General features: G+C 67.4%; 1 protein-coding gene across 2 annotated transcripts in view; it reads right to left on the reverse strand.

Annotated features, from left to right (window-relative positions):
• Positions 1-19539, reverse strand: part of PDE2A (phosphodiesterase 2A) — a 60700-nt gene that overhangs the window by 28284 nt on the left and 12877 nt on the right. The window contains exon 2 of one of the 2 annotated variants that reach the window (XM_075742669.1): positions 1537-1597. In XM_075742669.1, coding sequence (XP_075598784.1) covers positions 1537-1597 — 61 coding nt within the window. Of the gene's footprint in view, positions 1-560; positions 687-1536; positions 1598-19539 lie in introns of those variants that run through there. The other variant, XM_075742668.1, reaches the window with a different exon arrangement.

A 19539-nucleotide genomic window follows, 5' to 3' on the forward strand; every position in this document is an offset into this window, starting at 1 on the left:
GGACCAGGGCCTTCGCACCCAAAACCATCGGCTCTGCCCAGCACTGGGGTCAGGGATCCGGCCCGGGCAGGGGTGAATCCCTCCAAGCCGCCTCTTCCCCAAATTTGGATGCGTTTGAAGGCGCCGGAGCACAAAGGACCAAACATTTTCCCATCCACGTACCGGGGTGCAGCCTACCCCCCCCCCCCCCCAAAACGTGCAACTCGTCCAAGGAGGGAGGGGAGCGCTCGGGGCAGGGTGCTGCTGGGGGTCCCCCTTTCCCAGCACAACCCCCCGAGGTCTGGCCCCGCGGTGGGCGCACGCTGCCCGCCCCTGCCTTGCCCGCAGCCGAGCTCTGGGGGCTCCCACTGCGAGCGGAGCAGGGCAGGGGGACAGGGGGGAGCGGGCACCCCGACTCCAGCACCCCGATACCCCCAGGCACTCCCAAACGCATCGCACCCCCAAACCCTCAGCACACAAGGGACCCCCGGACGCACGGGACCCCCAGCCCTCTGTACCCCCGGCCCCGAGGCCACCGACCCCCCCCCCCCCGGGACCCCCGTTTCCCCGGGGTCGCTTACGGTGTCCTGGAGGGTGCCCATGGCGCGGCCCCGGCTCCCGGCGCGGCTGCGGGAGGGTGCTGCGGACCCGCCGGGACCAGCACCGGGGCCGCCCGGTCCAGCCCATTTCCTCCGGCCCGGCGGGATCCGCACCCCCCCCCCCCCCCGCCACCTCCTTCCTGCGTGGGGACACGGAGCCCAGCGTGTCCCCGAGCCCCGGGGGGGGGGGGGGGGGGGCCACGACCCAGACCCTCCTGCCCCCCGCCCCGGGAGCCCCCTCCCCGCCGCCTGCAAGGCACCCCCGGTGGGACCCCCGGGAGCAACCGGACCCGCGGGGGTCTCATCCTGCCCGGCCCCCCCCCCCCCCCCCGCCCCGGCCGGCTCCGTGCAGCGCCGGGCACCCGGCGAGCTCCCCGCAGCTGCAGGGGGGGCCGGAGGGGGCACGACCAGCTCCCCCCGCTCCGTGCCTCAGTTTCCCCTTCCCCGGGAAGGAGCCCACCCCAGCTGTCCCTGGGGGCTCACAGCCCTCCGCCGAGGGGGGGGGGGGGGATAAGTGGGCTCGGGAAAGCCCCCCCTCAGCCCCGGCGCGGGGTGAGGGGGTCCCGTAGCCCCCGGTCCCGCCGCCCCCCCCCCCACCCCGTGCAGCGCCGAGCACGGCGGAGCGGGAGCCCAGGCTCCTCCGCGCCCCCCCCCACCCCTCCCGGTGTTCCCCCTCGGCGTAAACCCGGGGACCCCCAGCACCCCCGGGGCCGGGTGGGGAGTGGGCTCTTGGCTGCCCCAGTCCCCGTTTCCCCGGGTGGGAGGGGAGGTGGGTCGCGGGTCTCGGGTGGGAGGGGAGGTGGTCGGGATGGGGGTCCCGGGTGGGAGGGGAGGAGGGTTAGGGGTCCCGGACGCGAGGGGAGGCGGTTAGGACGGGGGTCCCGAGTGGGAAGGGAAGCGGGTCGAGGGTCCCGGGTGGGAGGGGAGCGTGGGGGGGGGGGGGTCCCGCCGTCCCTACCTGTAGCGCCTCGGAGCCGGGCACGGCGTCCTCCACCTTCAGGAAAACCTGCTGGCCCCGTCTGAAAAATTGAAGGAGGGCGGTGAGGAGATGTTGCAGCCCCAGCACCATGCCGGCTCCCGGCTCCCGGCACGGCCCGGTGGAGCTCCCCGCCCCCGGGCAGGGGCTGCGGGCCCCGCCGCTCCCCGCCCCGCTCCGCCCCGCTCCGCTCCGCACCTGCTGCGCGCCGGCTCCGCGGAGGGGGGACGGGGGGGGGGGGGGGGGACACGACCCCGGGGTGCTCTGCTATGGGGTAGGTACGGGGTGTACCCCCACAGGTCTGGCATCTGGGGGTACACACACACACACACACCCCCCCCATGTTAAACCCTCCCCTCGCGGGGTTTGGGGTGGAGGGTTTGGGTTGGGACGTGCCTCCCCCTGCACCCTCCCCCTTCTTGGGCAGGGGTCACCCCCCCAATTTCACACACACACCCCCGTACAGTCTTCAGCTAAAGCGACCTCCCCCCCCCCCGCCCATCAAGGGCTTGGATTGGGGGTCCCCCCCATCCTCCTTGGTTGGGTGCTGGAAGCCTCCCTCCCATTTTTAGGCAGGACGCCCATCGCTGGCTCTGGGGCAACTCCTGACAGAGAGAACCCCCCTGCCCCCCATGCCCGGGGGGTATCGGGGATATCCCACCCGCCACCCTGACAAGCCCCGCATTGGAAGAGCACCCCCTCCCCATTCCTGGATAGGGAGGGACCCCCATCGTACACGCTGGAGAAGACCCCGCTTGGTGACCCCCCCTCATAGAGATGCCTCCTATACATCCCCTCGTCGCCTTGGGTGAGAAGCGACCCCCTCGCCGAGATTCCCACCCTCTCCCAGGGACACGCACCAGGATTTCGGGGGTGCCGCTCCCCCTGCACAGCCTGAGCCACACGGGGACCCCGGGGACCACCTCGCCGCAGCACCCCAGAGGAGAGGGGTGCTCCGCCACCCTGCCATCCCCTGGCGCTCGGGCTCAGCTCGGGGAGCCCACCCCAAAGAGACGGGGCTTTGGCGGCGATGGACCAAGCGCTTACCGGCTTCACCGCGCACGGCAAGGAGCCGGCAAGGATCGGTCCGGCGCGGACACGACATGGCAGCCACGTGCCACGCTGCGAGAGGGGTGCAGGCAGCGTGAGCAAATGAAAGCACAAATAAATGGGCAATAAAGGAGGAAGGAGAAGGATGAGCAATCGAAGGAGATATTATGCCAAAGACCACAAAGGAAGGGCCTGCCAGGGCTGGCACCCCGCCTCCATCTCCTCCGGGCACAGGAGGAAGGTCTGGGGGAGGAAAGTCTCTTCTTCTTCCTCCAAACCCCCTGAACCCCTTGGCTCGCTGGATGTTTCCATGTCACCCAGATCAGCTAAATCGGAGCTGAACTGGCCTAAGCCAGCAGTAACAGTCACTTCAGTGCTGCTCGTGCCCTTGCCCTCTCCCGGGGGGTGCTCAGCACCCGTCGCCTGTGTTATCTTAAGCCAATTCTTCAGCCAGGCTTGTGGAGAGGCTGGATGGGGTGGGAAATCCATCGGGTGCAGGGTCCCTTGCAGGGTGCAGAGCCCTTTGCAGGGTGCTGAGCCCTTTGCAGGGTGCAGGATCCCTTGCAGGGTGCAGAGCCCTTGCAGGGTGCTGAGCCCTTGCAGGGTGCGGGGCCCTTTGCAGGGTGCAGAGCCCTTTGCAGGGTGCTGAGCCCTCATAGGGTGCAGGGCCCTTTGCAGGGTGCAGGGCCCTTACAGGGTGCTGAGCCCTCGCAGGGTGCAGAGCCCTTGCAGGGTGCTGAGCCCTCGCAGGGTGCAGGGTCCCTTGCAGGGTGCTGAGCCCTCATAGGGTGCAGGGCCCTTTGCAGGGTGCAGGGCCCTTACAGGGTGCAGGGTCCCTTGCAGGGTGCTGAGCCCTCATAGTGTGCAGGGCCCTTTGCAGGGTGCAGGGTCCCTCGCAGGGTGCAGGGCCCTTTGCAGGGTGCAGGGTCCCTTGCAGGGTGCTGAGCCCTCACAGGGTGCAGGGCCCTTTGCAGGGTGCACGGCCCTTACAGGGTGCAGGGTCCCTTGCAGGGTGCAGGGTCCCTTGCAGGGTGCTGAGCCCTCGCAGGGTGCAGGGCCCTTTGCACGGTGCCCGGCCCCAGGCCCCATCCCTGCCTGCCCCAGGGCGGCAGCTGCCTGCGCTGGGCACTGCCCTCAGCCTGCCGGGAAGGTTTTGGCAGCACACCCCGGTTTGCAGAGCCCCAACAGCCCCCAAATTAGCCTTCCTCCCGAACTCGTCCTCTCCGCCACCACGCCACAGTCGTCGTGAACACGAGGAGCCCGCCCCAGCCGAGCTGTCCCCCCCCCCCACTGCGCGTCCCCACTCATGGCACTGGGGCTCAGCACCGCTGCAGAGGGGTGTCCCCGGGACCTCTGCTCCACAGGCTCTGCAAAACACCCCAAAGAACCTCCTGCGCACCAACGCTGCGCGCGCAGCCGCGCTATCGGACGTCAGAGAATACACACACAGGAGCCCGGGCAGCTGCAGGTGCTGCCTGGCGCACAGGGGACGTTTTGACCAGAGCGAAAGCGCGGATCCCTCCTGCCCGCCTGCTGCTCCCAGGGACGGGGCGCTGGGGGGATGCGCTGGGGGCTCGTAGGGGCTCAACCTCTCTCGCATGGTCTCGCAACCCGCGGGGGAGCACCCAACCCACCAACGCCCGGCTGCCCGGCCGCTGGCGGAGGCAGAAATGTCCCCGAAGGGTGGAGGGATGGAGGGAGAAGTCCCTTGGTGTCCTCACCCCCGTTAGTGTCCCGGGGGGACACGGGGTGACAGGGCCAGGCCTCCTCGCGGCAGTGGCCATGTGGGGGAGGGTTTGGGGGCTACCGAAGCAGCCCCCCCCCCAGCTAACCCCCCTCAGCAGGTCAGGGAAGGCTCCGTGCTCGGTGCTGCAGCTCCAAAGCACCCTTGGGTGGCTGGGCCAGGATCCCCAGGGAGGTGGGGGCCTGACAGGAGGACCCTCCCGTGCGCAGCCTGTACCCTGCACCCCACGCTCTGCAGCCCTCCTGTGGCACCCTGCACCCCATATCCTGCGTGAGGCACCCTGCACCTCGCATGCTGCACCCAATGCTCTGCATGCTGCACCCTGCAACCTGCACCCCACACCCCACACCTTGCAGCCTGCACCCCACACCCTGCACCCCACTCCCTGCATGATGCACCCACCATCCAGCACCCCACAAACACACACCCTGCACCCCACAACCTGCACGCTGCACCCTCTAACCTGCACCTCGCACCCTGCATGCTGCACCCACCATCCCGCACCCCACAGACCCGCACCCCGCTCCCTGCACCCACCATCCCGCACCCCACAGACCCGCACCCCGCTCCCTGCACCCACCATCCCGCACCCCACAGACCCGCACCCCGCTCCCTGCACCCACCATCCCGCACCCCACAGACCCGCACCCCACTCCCTGCACCCACCATCCCGCACCCCACAGACCCGCACCCCGCTCCCTGCACCCACCATCCCGCACCCCACAGACCCGCACCCCGCTCCCTGCACCCACCATCCAGCACCCCACAGACCCGCACCCCGCTCGCTGCACCCACCATCCCGCACCCCACAGACCCGCACCCCGCTCCCTGCACCCACCATCCCGCACCCCACAGACCCGCACCCCGCTCGCTGCACCCACCATCCCGCACCCCACAGACCCGCACCCCGCTCGCTGCACCCACCATCCCGCACCCCACAGACCCGCACCCCGCTCGCTGCACCCCGCGGGCGGTGCCGGGGGCAGGGCGGGGGGTCCCGGCGGGAGGGTCCGGGCCACCGGCGGAGCCGCAGGGCCATCTAGTGGCCAAAGCCACCGGGGCCACCCCGGCCACCCCGGGGGGCTCTCCCCGGCCGGCCCCCCCCCCCCCGCCCCCGCCGTGCCCCGGGGCACCCACCCGCAGCACCCCGGCTTCGCCCCGGGAGCAGCCGCGGCGGGCAGGGGGGTCCTGCCCCGGGGGGGCGGGGGGGTGGCGAGTAGCCCCAGGTTGGGACACAGCCCCCGCCTCGCCTCAGAGGTCCCCAGCCCTCAGCGCCGCGCTGGCTGGCATCGCGTCGGCACCCAAGGGTGACGCGGCCATGGGCGCGGGGTGATGGGCACCTCATCCCGGACGGCGGCACGTGGCGACGGGCACCTCATGCTGGGTGGTGGCACGTGGGGACGGGCACCTGTCCCAGGTGGTGGCACACAGAGTCACAGCGTGTCCTGAGTGGGAAGGGACCCATGAGGATCGTGGAGTCCAGCTCCTGGCCCCACGCAGGCCCAGCCGAATCAGAGCACGTGACTGAGAGCGTTGTCCAGAGGCTTCCTGAACTCAGTCCAGCTCGGTGCTGTGACCACTGCCCTGGGGAGCCTGTTCCAGCGCCCGACCACCCTCTCGGTGAAGAACCTTGTCCTGATATCCAACCTCAACCTGCCCCGTCGCAGCTTCATGCCGTTCCCTCGGGCTCTATCCCTGGTCACCAGAGGGAGGAGATCAGCGCCTGCCCCCGAGCTCCCCCTCGTGAGGAAGCTGTAGGCCGTGATGAGGCCTCCCCTCAGTCTCCTCTTCTCTAGGCTGAACAAACCAAGGGACTTCAGCCTCTCCTCATGCGTCTTCCCCTCTAGACCCTTCCCCATCTTTGTTGCCCTCCTTTGGACACTCTCCAACAGTTTTGTGTCCTTTTTGTACTCGAGGTGAGGCCGCCCCAGCGCAGTGTAGAGTGGGACAATCCCTTCCCTAGACCGGCTGGCAACGCCGTGCTTGATGCCCCCCAGGGTATGGTTGGCCTTCCTGGCAGCCTGGGCACGCTGCTGACTCCTGTTCAACTCGCTGTCGACCCAGACCCCCAAGTCCCTTTCAGCACGGCTGCTCTCCAGCGTCTCATGGCCCAGTCTGTATGTATAGCCAGGGTTGCCCCTTCCCAGGTGCAGAATCCAGCACTTGCCCTTGTTAAACCTCATGCGGTTGGTGATTGCCCAGTTCTCCAGTCTGCCCAGATCTCTCTGCAAGGCCTCTCCACCCTTGACGGAATCAACAGCTCCTCCCAATTTGGTGTCATCCGCAAACTTGCTCACGACACCTTCTAGTCCTACATCCCAGTCGTTGATGCGCACCTCGCCCTGGATGGTGGCACATGGCGATGGGCACCTCGCCCTGGATGGTGGCACATGGCGATGGGCACCTTACGCTGGATGGTGGCACATGGCGATGGGCACCGCACCCTGGGTGGTGGCACATGGCGATGGGCACCTCGCCCTGGATGGTGGCACATGGCGATGGGCACCTCACCCTGGGTGGTGGCACATGGCGATGGGCACCGCACCCGGGGCGGTGGTACAAGGCCATGCACACGCACCCCTGGGCTCAGCTCCTCGCCGCCTTGCCCAGTGCCAGAGGAGCTTCCCTCTCTCCTGCAGCCTTGCCCGCCATCAAAGCCCCATGGTGCAGGCAGGCAGGCAGCCTGCCTTCACCCCCTGCCCGCTCCCCTGCCCGCCTCGCACCTCGTTAGCCGCTTTGCTCTCTGCTCCCATCTCCGGCAGCGGCCACCTTGGCTCCGGTCCCTCTCCTCCTCCCACCAAGGAGAGGTTGCCCACACACCAGCCTTTGGAAAGGCTTTTCCTCCGCTCCTGCCTCAGTTTCCCCCCATCGCTGCGCGGGAATCGGCGCTGGCAGGATTTGTTTCTCTGGCGATGGGGATAAGCGCCGCCGAGATGGGAGCAGATGCTGCAAACAGCTTTGGAGCCGTGGCTGCCAACCACCCCGGGGTTTGGGGGGCAGCACCCCTGCGCTGGAGGGGGGGACGAAAGGACCCCGTCATCCCCACCCCGTCCCCAAGCGGGTCCCAGGGATCGGGTGCCCACGGGGGGCATCGGGGTGGGCGAGGGGCAGGGATCCGGCCTCGGTGGTGGGTGGTGGTGCATCACCCCGTGGTGCCCACGAAGGCGCAGCTCCCGTGCCCGCGCAAGGGTGCCCTGGGATGGCTACGGGCGCCGGGAGCACCGCGGTGCCCTGCCTCAGCCCGGATGCGGCCCTGCCCGACCCCGGCGTTTCGCGCTTGGGGCGGTGGGAGCAAGGTCGGCTCTGCCCGTCCCCTCGGGATGCAGCAGCGGGCATTTTGGGTGGAAAACAGCAACTCCCGTCACGCAGAGCCGCTCCGGCCATCAGCCCTGCAGGTCCACACGCAAGGGGTGGAAAAACACCCCAAAACCAGAGGGCCCCCCTTGGCCGAGCGGTGGGATGCTGAGCTGCCAGGGCAGCACCGGGGCTGGGGGGGAAGGACCCTGCGGGGGCCGGGGGCCGCTCCTGGTGCCATGGGGCAGGGTCACGCCGTGCCCATCACCCTGACCGGGCCACCACGGGACCCACCAGCTCCCCAAGATCAAGCCCTGGGGTCCCCAGCTCTGGGAACACCCCACTGCAGCGACCAAACGTCGTCTCAGCCTGACGGCTCTGCCCAGCCCGGACGGATCCTGCTGGCTCGGATGCGGGTCCCGTGCTCCATCCATGAAGCAGATTCCCCGTGGGGCTGACGGATTCCCCATGGGGCTGGCGGATTCCCCATGGGGCTGACGGATTCCCTGTGGGGCTAGCGGATTCCCCGTGGGGCTGGCAGATTCCCCGTGGGGCTGACGGATTCCCTGTGGGGCTAGCAGATTCCCCGTGGGGCTGGCAGATTCCCCGTGGGGCTAGCAGATTCCCTGTGGGGCTAACGGATTCCCCGTGGGGCTGGCAGATTCCCCGTGGGGCTGGCAGATTCCCCATGGGGCTAGCAGATTCCCTGTGGGGCTGACGGATTCCCTGTGGGGCTGGCAGATTTCCCCGTGGGGCTGGCGGATTTCCCGTGGGGCTGGTGGATTCCCCGTGGGGCTGGCAGATTCCCCATGGGGCTAGCAGATTCCCTGTGGGGCTGACGGATTCCCTGTGGGGCTGGCAGATTTCCCCGTGGGGCTGGCGGATTTCCCGTGGGGCTGGTGGATTCCCTGTGGGGCTGGCAGATTCCCCGTGGGGCTGGTGGATTCCTCGTGGGGCTAGCAGATTTCCCGTGGGGCTAGCAGATTCCCTGTGGGGCTAGCAGATTCCCTGTGGGGCTGGCAGATTCCCTGTGGGGCTGGCAGATTTCCCGTGGGGCTGGCGGATTCCCCGTGGGGCTGGCAGATTCCCTGTGGGGCTGGCAGATTCCCTGTGGGGCTGGCAGATTTCCCGTGGGGCTGGCAGATTTCCCCGTGGGGCTGGCAGATTTCCCGTGGGGCTGGCGGATTCCCCGTGGGGCTGGCAGATTCCCCGTGGGGCTGGCGGATTCCCCGTGGGGCTGGCAGCCAGCAGTCACCCCCCGAAGAGCTGGGTGCCCTGCGGCAGCTCCTGGGCTCGCAGGATCCGTGCCGAGGCTGGCACGCCATCGTCACCAGAGCCGCCCACGGGGCAGGTCACGGGCCCGGCACAGCTGCCAGGAGGACAGAGAGCCATTGCCGAGCCGGCACAAGGGCACAGTGTGGGGCTGTCCCCGGCCTCCCTGTCCCCAACTGCTCACCCACGGGGTGCAGGGACGGGGGGGGCTGGGGACGGGGCAGTGGGACACAGGGGTGCAGGGACACAGGGGTGCAGGGACACAGGGCTGCAGGAATTCAGCGGTGCAGGGATGCAGGGGTGCAGCACCACGGTTGCACGCAGGCGTTGCTTCTCAGCCGGCACGCATGCAACAGAGCTCGTCTTCCCGGCCGGCTTGTTAGCGACCCGGTATAAGGATGAGCTGCTCCGGCTCACGGGCTCATGCAGCCCCCCGGGAACGGCATCCCTGGGAGGGGAACGCCACACTCGCTCGGATGGGGGACATCCCGGCACAGGGCCGGGAGCTGCTGGGCAAGAAATCCGGGTGCTGGGGAGAGGCAAAGCAGCGCGTTTCCCGGCCACGCTTCCTACGGTTCCATTCTGCCTGTGGTTTTTTCCCTGTTTCCGACCCGGGGTGGATAGATCGGCGCTGCCCATCCTTCCTCTCCCCAGGGCCTCGGGGCGGCAGCCTGCCAGCCATCCCAGCCCTGCTGCAGCATAGGAGGGAGCAAAGTTCACGCGGGCTAGTAAATATTAACCCTTATTTCACACAAAGGAAACCCGGAGAACCCCCCTTTGGGGTTTAAGCCCCCCAGACTCGGCTTTTCCCCGGAGAGCGGGAGGTGCTGGCAGCAAAGCCGAGGGATTTTGGGGGGTTAAGAAGCAAGGCTGAGCCTTCGAAGCCCGTGTAGCCCCAAAAAACGAGCAGCGCATTTCTCCCCAGGCCCCTTTGCAGGGTGTACGTAGGAGGGGAACCTGCAGAAACCCGCCCCCGGAGCAGCATCTCTGGGTATACTGGGTATACTGGGAGCACTGGGAGGCCGGGTGCCACCTTGCAGGGGGAGGCGGGGCGGGAGGCGAGCGTGGCCCGGCGGTTACCAGCTGTGCCAGCGTTGCTGTAAATCATGTCAGATCAGTGAAGCTTCATTAACCCGCGGCGGCAGAGCCGGGATGGATATTACAGGGCCGGATCCCGGCTCCGGCAGCGGCTCCAGGGAAACACGGCCGGGACGAGGAGTGTGACAACCGTGACACCTCCCCGAGCATCCTCACAGCATCCCTGACCCGCGGCGGGGACACACACACACACACACACACACACACACGTGGCTTGGCCAGGCACGGGGACACGGTGCACGTGGCGGCGGGAGGCCCCGGGGAAGCAGGACGGGATGGCTGGGGCTGCAGCAACGCCGCCAGCACTGAAAACGGCTCCTCGCGCCCCGCGGGCGCGTGGCCGGGCACCGGCGAGTGGGGAAACTGAGGCCGCGCGGTTGCGGAGCGGTTCCTGCCGCAGAGGCGACCCAGACTCAGCCGGCTGGAGCAGAGCTCTGGGGACGCGGGCGCTAATCGAGCTGCTCTATCTACAGATAAATTGAGGTGTTATTTCTCCGGAGCTGCTAATCTGGGGTACTCTGCCAGCTCTAAATTCAGGCGGAAATAAATCCATCTGTTCTGCCGCTCGGCCGCTAATCCCCCCGGCCGGGGGCCTCCGCAGCAGCCGAGCCTCGCCGCTCGCTCGGCGGGGCTGTAACGCGGCGCTGGACGCGGCTGCAGATCGATATCTCATTTGCTGCTCTCGGAGGAAGGCGACGATGGTTTCTTCACCGATAAATCCTACCCGACAGCGTGGCCCTGGCCGGCTGTGGCTAAAACGTGCCTGCGCCGCGGGAGGATCGCGTTGCCCGGCCGGAGCAGGGGATGCTGCAGCATCCTTCCCCAGGGCGATGCGATGCGCGGGGTCAGCCGCCCCCGAACCCCGGGGACGAAACTCCGGGCGCCGCGATGCTCCCTGGGCCCAGACGGTCGATGGCACCGGCGGCCGCAGCCAAACCGCTCCGGAGGGGCAGGGAGAAGCCGCCGGCTCCTTCGCCTCCCGTTGGAGACGACATCCCTGCTCCCGGGCAGGCGCCCTGCCCACGGGGAGACCCGTGCGTGCGCAGGAGCGAGGAAGACCCACGGCGGGGCAGGGAGGAAGAGCGGGGCAGGAGGGCATCGCTGCTGGGGGGGGGGCTCCTTCCCAGGGCAGAGCCTGCTCCTGCAGCTGCAGAGGGCTCGGACGCGTGTGCGTGTCTGTGCACAAGCGTGCGCGCGCACAAGTGTCTGCGCACGGGTATGCGCGGGTTTGCGCGTTACCAGCGCGCGCGTGTGCAAGAGGGTGTGCGCGTACGGGGGCTGCACGCGAGGGGAGCGTGCACTTGGATGCACGGGGGTGCGCTTGTGTGGGTGTGCGCATGAGGGTGCAAGGATGGGGGCGCGTGCGCAGGGCGGGTGTGCACACGGGGATGCACGGAGGTGTTCTTGTGCGCGCATGCACGGGGGGGTGCAAGGATGTGGGTGTGTTTGTGCAAGCGTGGGGTGCATATATGCACAGGGAGTGTTTGTGTGCGTGCGCTTGAGGGGCACGTGCACACCGATGAGCGGGGGTGCGTGCACGGGGGGTGCCCACGTATGTAGGGGGGTGTATTTGTGTGCATTAGATGTATGTGGGGGGCGTGCGCGCGAGCGTGAGTACACACGCACTCCCCACCCTTCCCTCCGCCCCCCCTCCTGTAGCCGATGGCGGGTCCCCAGGGCCGACCCCAGAGCCAGCGCGGGCACCGCACGCCTGAACGCCCCGCGGGCGGCTGGACCCCCCGGCCCCCCAGACGCCTCCCGGGGGGGACCCCTCGGCCTGGACCCCCCACGCTACCCAGGGGGAGGCCGCGGTGCCCCGGGGCCGTGACGGAGGAGCAGCAGCTGAGGGGGCAGCAGCCTGGGGTTTGCACTCCTGCAGCCCCACATTCGCACCCCGTGCACCCCAGTGTTTGCACCCCGTGCACCCCAGCGTTTGCACCCCACGCAGCTCGGTGTTTGCACCCTGTGCAGCCCCGTGGCGGCTCAGCCCCATCCTGATCCCCCATAGCTGCCTGCAGCGGGGCACGGGCTGGGGGGCACCCGGCTTCCGCTGAGCAACGCGCAGGGCCCACCGCCTCGCCCCATCCCCATCCCGGCCGCCGCTGGGGCCGCTCTTGCCGTCGCCGGAACCCCAAGAACCGGCAGCACCCCCTCACCCCGGCGCACTGCGAGCCCCAAAGACCCCCAGCACCCAGGCAAAGGGACGCGACCGCGGGAACCGAGGCGCAGCAGGAGCCCGGGGCCGAGCAGCGATGCAGGCGTCCCTCGGCGGGGACAGACCCCGGGACACGCCAGCTGCGGGGACCCCATGGCAGCACGTGGAAGGGTTTGCTGCTGCTGCTGTCATTGCCGCCCCCGGGTTTTGAGCTGGATAACGAAGGGGCCTGGCCGAGCGAGCGATGCCGCGATGAATAAGTGATGGAGCCCTTGGAGGGTCTCTATGGAGACAGCTCGGAGCGCGCGGGGGGCCGCCGGCAGCTCCCGCATCCCCCAGCCGAGGCCGGGGAGCCAGGGCTAAGGAGGGGGCCGAGCGGGAGGGCAGAGCTGCCCCCCGGCAGCTGATCTCCTGACCCCGTGCCCACCGCCATCCCTGGGGAGCTGCTCCCTCCCGTTCCTCCTCCAGGGCTTTTCCCCCCGCGCGGCCAGTCGCCGGGAGCGAGCAAGCGCCGGCCATGGTGGCCATGGGCATCTCCAGCCGGGCTGGCAGCGGGTTTGGCACCCTGGGGGGCTCGGCCCCGCTGGCACACGCAGCCTGTCCCCTGTCCCCTGAGAGCGTCCTGCACGCGTGGGGTCAGAGCACCCACCCACCGCACGCTCAGGGGGACAAGGACAGGTGACACCAGAGAATGACAGAACCCCAGAGTGGTTTGGGTGGGCAGGGACCTCCCAGCCCCTCCAGTGCCACCCCTGCCATGGGCAGGGACACCCTCCACTAGCCCAGGTTGCTCATCCATGGGGACAGCACGGCTCTGGGGGGACATCATAGGTCTGGGGGGACAGCACGGCTCTGGGGGGGCAGCACGTGTCCAGAGGGACAGCCTGCATCTGGAGGAACCTGCGCCTGGGGACAGCATGTACCTGGAAGGACACCGCGCACCTGAGGGACAGCGTGTCGCAAGGGACAGCACGTGTCCGGGGGGACAGGAGCTGCCTGAAGGGACGGGATGTGTGCGGAGAGAGAGCGGGCGTTGGGGGGGGCAGCATGCATGGGGGGGACGCGACAGCGTGCATGGGGGGACAGCGTGTATTGGGGGACAGCGTGTATTGGGGTGACAGTGTGTATTGGGGGACAGTGTGCATGGAGGGACAGCGTGCATGGAGGGACAGTGTGCATTGGGGTGACAGTGTGTATTGGGGGACAGTGTGTATTGGGGGACAGCGTGTATTGGGGGACAGTGTGTATTGGGGGACAGCGTGCATGGGGGGACAGCGTGCATGGGGGCACAGTGTGTATTGGGGGACAGCGTGCATGGAGGGACAGCGTGCATGGGGGCACAGTGTGCATGGGGGCACAGCAAGCGCCTGGGGGCCAGCACACCCCAGGCACACAGCCCCCTCCCGCTGCGTGCAGCAGGGTGCAGGGTCACCCCCAGCCCCACGGCCCCCCGCCGCGAGTTATTCGGCCCCAGACAGCGGAGAGCGAAGCTTGGAGCCTGACCTGCCACCAACCCCCCCGTGCCTCAGTTTCCCCCAGAGAAAACAGCCCCGGACGCCCCCCCCGAACCCCCCGGGCTGCCCCAGGCAGCGGGCACGGCAGCGGGGCGCAGGCTGACCCAGCGCGGGGCGACAGGAGCCTCGTTTAGCGGCTTCGTTTGGGTTCGCCTTGCGTTTCCCCCCTTTTATCACCGTCAATCTCTCTTCTGATACATTCCAGGCGCAAAAATAAATGAAGCATTGGAGCCAGGCGGGCAATGTTCTTCCAGAAGTACTTACGCAAATCGTTAGCGCGTTAATGACTGTGCCACGCCGGCTATTCCAGGTGGCCGAGCGGCAATAAGGAAGACCCCAGACCGGCCCGGGCATACGGAGGATGTGAATTTATTGCCGGATTAAATAAAAGAATAATAGGTGATATCTGCTAGCAACGGGCCACGGTGCGCTGTGCTGGCCCCGCTCCAGGACGTCTGTCACCCGCTCCCTGCGGTCCCCTCCGCTCGCCCGGGCGGTGGGATGGCGTCCAGGTGACAACAGCTTGAGGTGCCACCAGGAGCAGCCCGGGCACGGAGACGCGGGGCTGGTGTCCGGCACGTGGGAGGCTCCGGAGAAATTTGGTGCACAGGGAACAGGGTGCCAGTCCAGGGCTGAGCCTGACCTGGGATGGGCTGAGCCTGAAATGGGATGGGCTGAGCCTGACCTGGGATAGTCTGAGCCTGACCAGGGGATGAGCTGAGCCTGACCTAGGATGGGCTGAGCCTGACCCAGGGATGGGCTGAGCCTGACCTGGGGTGGGCTGAGCCTGATCTGGGGTGGGCTGAGCCTGACCTGGGATGGGTTGAGCCTGACCTGGGATGGGTTGAGCCTGACCTGGGGTGGGCTGAGCCTGACCTGGGATAGTCTGAGCCTGACCTGGGATGGGCTGAGCCTGACCTGGGATGGGCTGAGCCTGACTTGGGATAGTCTGAGCCTGATCTGGGATGGGCTGAGCCTGACCTGGGATGGGCTGAGCCTGATCTGGGGATGGGCTGAGCCTGACCTGGGGATGGGCTGAGCCTGACCTGGGATGGGCTGAGCCTGACCTGGGATGGGCTGAGCCTGACCCAGGGATGGGCTGAGCCTGACCTGGGATGGGCTGAGCCTGACTTGGGATGGGCTGAGCCTGACCTGGGATGGGCTGAGCCTGACCTGGGATGGGCTGAGCCTGACCTGGGATAGTCTGAGCCTGACCTGGGATGGGCTGAGCCTGACCCAGGGATGGGCTGAGCCTGACCTGGGGTGGGCTGAGCCTGATCTGGGGTGGGCTGAGCCTGACCTGGGATGGGTTGAGCCTGACCTGGGATAGTCTGAGCCTGACCTGGGATGGGCTGAGCCTGATCTGGGGATGGGCTGAGCCTGACCTGGGGATGGGCTGAGCCTGACCTGGGATGGGCTGAGCCTGACCTGGGATAGTCTGAGCCTGACTTGGGATGGGCTGAGCCTGACCTGGGATGGGCTGAGCCTGACCTGGGATGGGCTGAGCCTGACTTGGGATAGTCTGAGCCTGACCCAGGGATGGGCTGAGCCTGACCTGGGATGGGCTGAGCCTGACTTGGGATGGGCTGAGCCTGACCTGGGGATGGGCTGAGCCTGACCTGGGATGGGCTGAGCCTGACCCAGGGATGGGCTGAGCCTGACCTGGGATGGGCTGAGCCTGACCTGGGATGGGCTGAGCCTGACCTGGGATAGTCTGAGCCTGACCTGGGATGGGCTGAGCCTGACTTGGGATGGGCTGAGCCTGACCTGGGATGGGCTGAGCCTGACCTGGGATAGTCTGAGCCTCACCCGGGGATGGGCTGAGCCTGACCTGGGATGGGCTGAGCCTGACCCGGGGATGGGCTGAGCCTGACCTGGGGATGCTCTGACCCTCACCCGGGGATGCTCAGCACCCCACTGAAGCTATCCCGGGCTGGGTGCATGTGGCCAGCACAGGTGTCTGTGCCCCTGCCCCCCCAAACCTGCTCCCTCCCTCCCGGCACGGCCAGGAGGGCGGATTCGGTGGATTTATGGACACCTTGTTCAGAAGAGCACCGCGGGGCTCCCCCTGCAACCCTCCTCGGGTCCCCGGGACACGAGCACACACGTTTCCCCACACGCGCCCTCGCTGGCAGCACCCTCTTGTATTCCCGGGGAGGGACAGCTCTGTCCCCGAAGGCACCACGGGTGCCCGGGCGCTATAGCCTGCTACGATGATGCTTTGAGACCTGCTGTGCCTCAGTTTCCCCCTCAGGACCCAATGAGACCTATCCTTAGAACGGGGACAAACGGGGACCCCGGGGGAAATCCCCTCCTTGGAGCCAAATCCGGCCACGAGGATGCTCCACTCCGGCCAAGGCAGGAGCTGGGATGTGGGCAGGACCGTCCCCAAGACACCCCCCCCCCCAAGACACCCCGACATGGGGGTGACACCCGGCTCTCGCTCCCCTCCCTCGTGCAGGTTCCCACCGGTGTCCCCAGGATCGTCCCCCTCTCGGGGACATCTCTCCGTGGGCATCCCTTGGCATCCCACGCCCGGGCGCCTGCCGCCACCTTCTCCCCTGGCACCTGCCTGCTCCAATTCCCCCTCGTTATCTCTCTTTTGTTAACGACGCATTCCCTCGCCAATTTAACCTGGATTAAAACCCGGCTCGCTCGCTTGTTCTCCTCCAATTAATTTGTTCGTCGCTTCTATTTCTAAATGAATTCATCAAGTTCTTTGGCAGGGAGAAACCGGCAGCACCCCGGCTCTGCGTGCTGCTCGGGAAGGGAGCAGGATTAATTATCCCGGCGGGAATGACCGAGAGGTGAAGCGGAGCAGGGACTCATCCCGGGATGGGGACCAGGATCCGGGGCGAGCGGCATCCCCCCGGACCACCCGCGAGCATCCCAGTGGGACGGGGGGTAACCCACGGCTCGGCCCCATCGCCCCCGTGCTCCCTCGGGAATACGTGACGGGGACAAAATCCTTACGGAACAAAACTGCGGGGGGGGGGGTTGCCCCGGTCCGCACCGGGGGCAAGGTGGGGGGCCGGGCTGCGCCTCGCAAGGGTTAACGCCGGTACGGCACGGGGTGTTCGAGCTAAAAATACGCGGTGACTTTTTCTGTATTTGCTCTAATGAGTCATTCTCTTTAAGTAATTTATTGCTCGTTACATAATCACTTTCATTTTCAGCTGGAGAAAAATGGAATTTTTTTTTCCTTTTTTTTTTTTTTTTTTTTTTTTAATGAAAAGGGCATTTAGCAAACCCTGCAGGCGCTCGAGCATCGGCCATTTTCCCAACTCTTCCCTGCGTTTTTCCGGCGAAGGGCCGGGATGCTGCCGCTGCCGGCTCCTCGGCTCCTTTCGCATCCTCCAGCGAAAGCTTTTCGGGAGCCCGGCGGGCTGCGGGGTGCTGCTAAGGGGGATGGCTGTGGGTGCGGGGGGCTCCGGCTGGGGGGGGGGGGGGGCAGAGCACCCCGGGGCCAGCTCGGGGTGGGGGGACGGTGGCACCGAGGAGGCTCCGGGATGGGCTGGAGGGGCCGGATCCGCGGTGTCCAGCCCGGGCTGGGGCAAGCGCCCACCAGCACGGCCCCGAGGGCTGAGCCTGCGCCCCAGCTGTGTCCCAGTATGCCCAGTGCCGTGTCCCAGTACATCCAGTGCCGTGTCCCAGCACACCCAGTGCCACGTCCCAGCAAACGCAACGCCACGACCCTGAAATCCCAGCGCTGCATCCCAGCAAGCCCAGTGTGGTGCCCCAGCAATTCCAGTACCGTGTCCCAACAAACCGAGCGTCACGTCCCAGCAAGCCCAGTGCCATGCCCTTACAAGCCCAGTGCCGTGTCCCAGCAAGCCCAGTATGGTGCCTCAGCAAACCCAGTATGGTGAACCCGCAAGCCCAGTGCTGTATCCCAGCAAGCCCAGTGCCATGCCCCAGCAAGCCCAGTACTGTGTCCCAGCAAGCCCAGTGCCGTATCCCAGCAAGCCCAGTGCTGTACCCCAGCAAGCCCAGTACCATGTCCCAGCAAGCCCAGTGCTGTACCCCAGCAAGCCCAGTACTGTGTCCCAGCAAGCCCAGTACCGTGTTCCAGCAAGCCCAGTGCTGTGCCCCAGCAAGCCCAGTACCGTGTCCCAGCAAGCCCAGTGCTGCATCCCAGCAAGCCCAGTATGATGCCCCAGCAAACCCAGTATGGTGACCCAGCAAGCCCAGCGCTGTGTCCCAGTAAGCCCAGTGCCGTGTCCTAACAAGTCCAGCGCCATATCCTAGCAATCCCAGTGCTGCATCCCAGCAAGCCCAGTGTTGCATCCCAGCAAAACCAGCACGGTGCCGCAGAAATCCCGGTGTCGTGTCCCAGCAATCCCAGTGCCGCGTCCCAGCAAGCCCAGTGCCGCGTCCTAACGAGTCAAAGGGAAGCCACAGGGAAGGGGACCCACCTCAGCACTGGGGGTGAATGGGGGGGCTCTGGCCCAGGCCCCCTGGGACTGGGGGGGGGGGGTCTACCGGCGGGGGGGGGTGGGAACCCCCGCTCCCCTACCCCTGCCAGCCCCTGCTGCAGGCAGCTGCCCGCTGCCTGCCACCGAGGCGGGGGGGAAAAGTCTGGGGTTTGGAGCTGCAGACTAGGAATTAACTACACCAAATGTTTTATTTGTGTAGAAACGCAATTATGCTAATTAAAGCATATCTGTAATTACAGCACTTAGTGGCCCGTAAGTGCACAAGTGATTCCGGTGACTGAGGAGGAGCTGGAAACCTGGAGGGCGGCTCGGCCCCGGAGCTAGCGAGGTCCTCGGCAGGACGAGAGCCGGTGTCCCCACGGGAGGTGACAACGGCGACCTCGGTGCCTGCAGAGCTGGCAGCTGCCCGGGCTCTGCCGGGAAACGCAGGCAGCGGTCTCGGGCAGGGCACGGGAGCGAGCTGGGGCTCGTCGCAGAGGATGCTCGGAGGGCAGGGCAGATCGGTACCCGCAGCCGCGCCTCGGCACAAAGATCTCGGGGTGCGAAGGCAAACGGCCGGCGATGCCGCCGGCACCCGAGGGACAAAATCCCCCCCCCTCGCTGCGAGAGGCTCCCCAGGGTGGGCATCACCCCAGCTGCAAGGCGGGGGGCACAGCCCGGGGTGGGCACCGGCACCCGGGCAAAGGGCGGCGGAGGGAGAGGCCAGCGTGAGCGAGGCAGAGGAGGGAGCGGGATGCGAGGCCCCGCGCCGCAGGCGGCCGAGGCTCGAGACCGTATCTGGAAGGGAGGAATAAACGGGAAGCAGAGGAGCACGACAGCCGGAGCACCGGCACGCCGGCCAGACGGACCCGCGGGCTGGCCGGGATCCGGTAACTCGGCCTCCGGGGAAAGGCAACGCGGGAGATCGCATCCGCGACGGGGGGACGAGCACCGGGGTGGGGCAGAGGGGAGATGCTGAGGGGACACGGGAGAGCCTGGAGCAGAGGGAGCAGCACAGGCGGGGTGTTGGGGGCAAGCGGAGCAGGAGGCATCGGCGGGGAGCTCCGGGGTCCCTGCACACCTGGGACACCTCTCCTCCCTCCTTCAGCGGCGAAGAGCATGCGGAGGCAGGCAGCCTCCCACGCTGGCACCTGCCGACTTGGATTTCATCTTCCTCAACCTCAAGCGGCGACAGAAAATTGCCTGTTCGCTGCAATCGCCGGGTCCGAAGCCGGAGAATTTCGTCGTGCGCATCCGAGGGACGGATCGTGGTTAAGCACCCGCGGGCAGGATGGGCAGGGATGGCTGCTGAGCGCCCGTGTTTAATTTGGAGCCATCGTCAGCTCCGGGTAATTACGAGCCTGCATATTAATGGGCAGGTGCTGCAGGATGCAGGGCGGTGACACGCCAGCTGGCAGGAGCGCGGGAGGGAAGGGGAACGGC

The sequence above is a fragment of the Balearica regulorum genome, chromosome 1 (genome assembly GCF_011004875.1).
Source record: "Balearica regulorum gibbericeps isolate bBalReg1 chromosome 1, bBalReg1.pri, whole genome shotgun sequence".
NCBI classification, from domain to species: Eukaryota; Metazoa; Chordata; class Aves; order Gruiformes; family Gruidae; genus Balearica; species Balearica regulorum.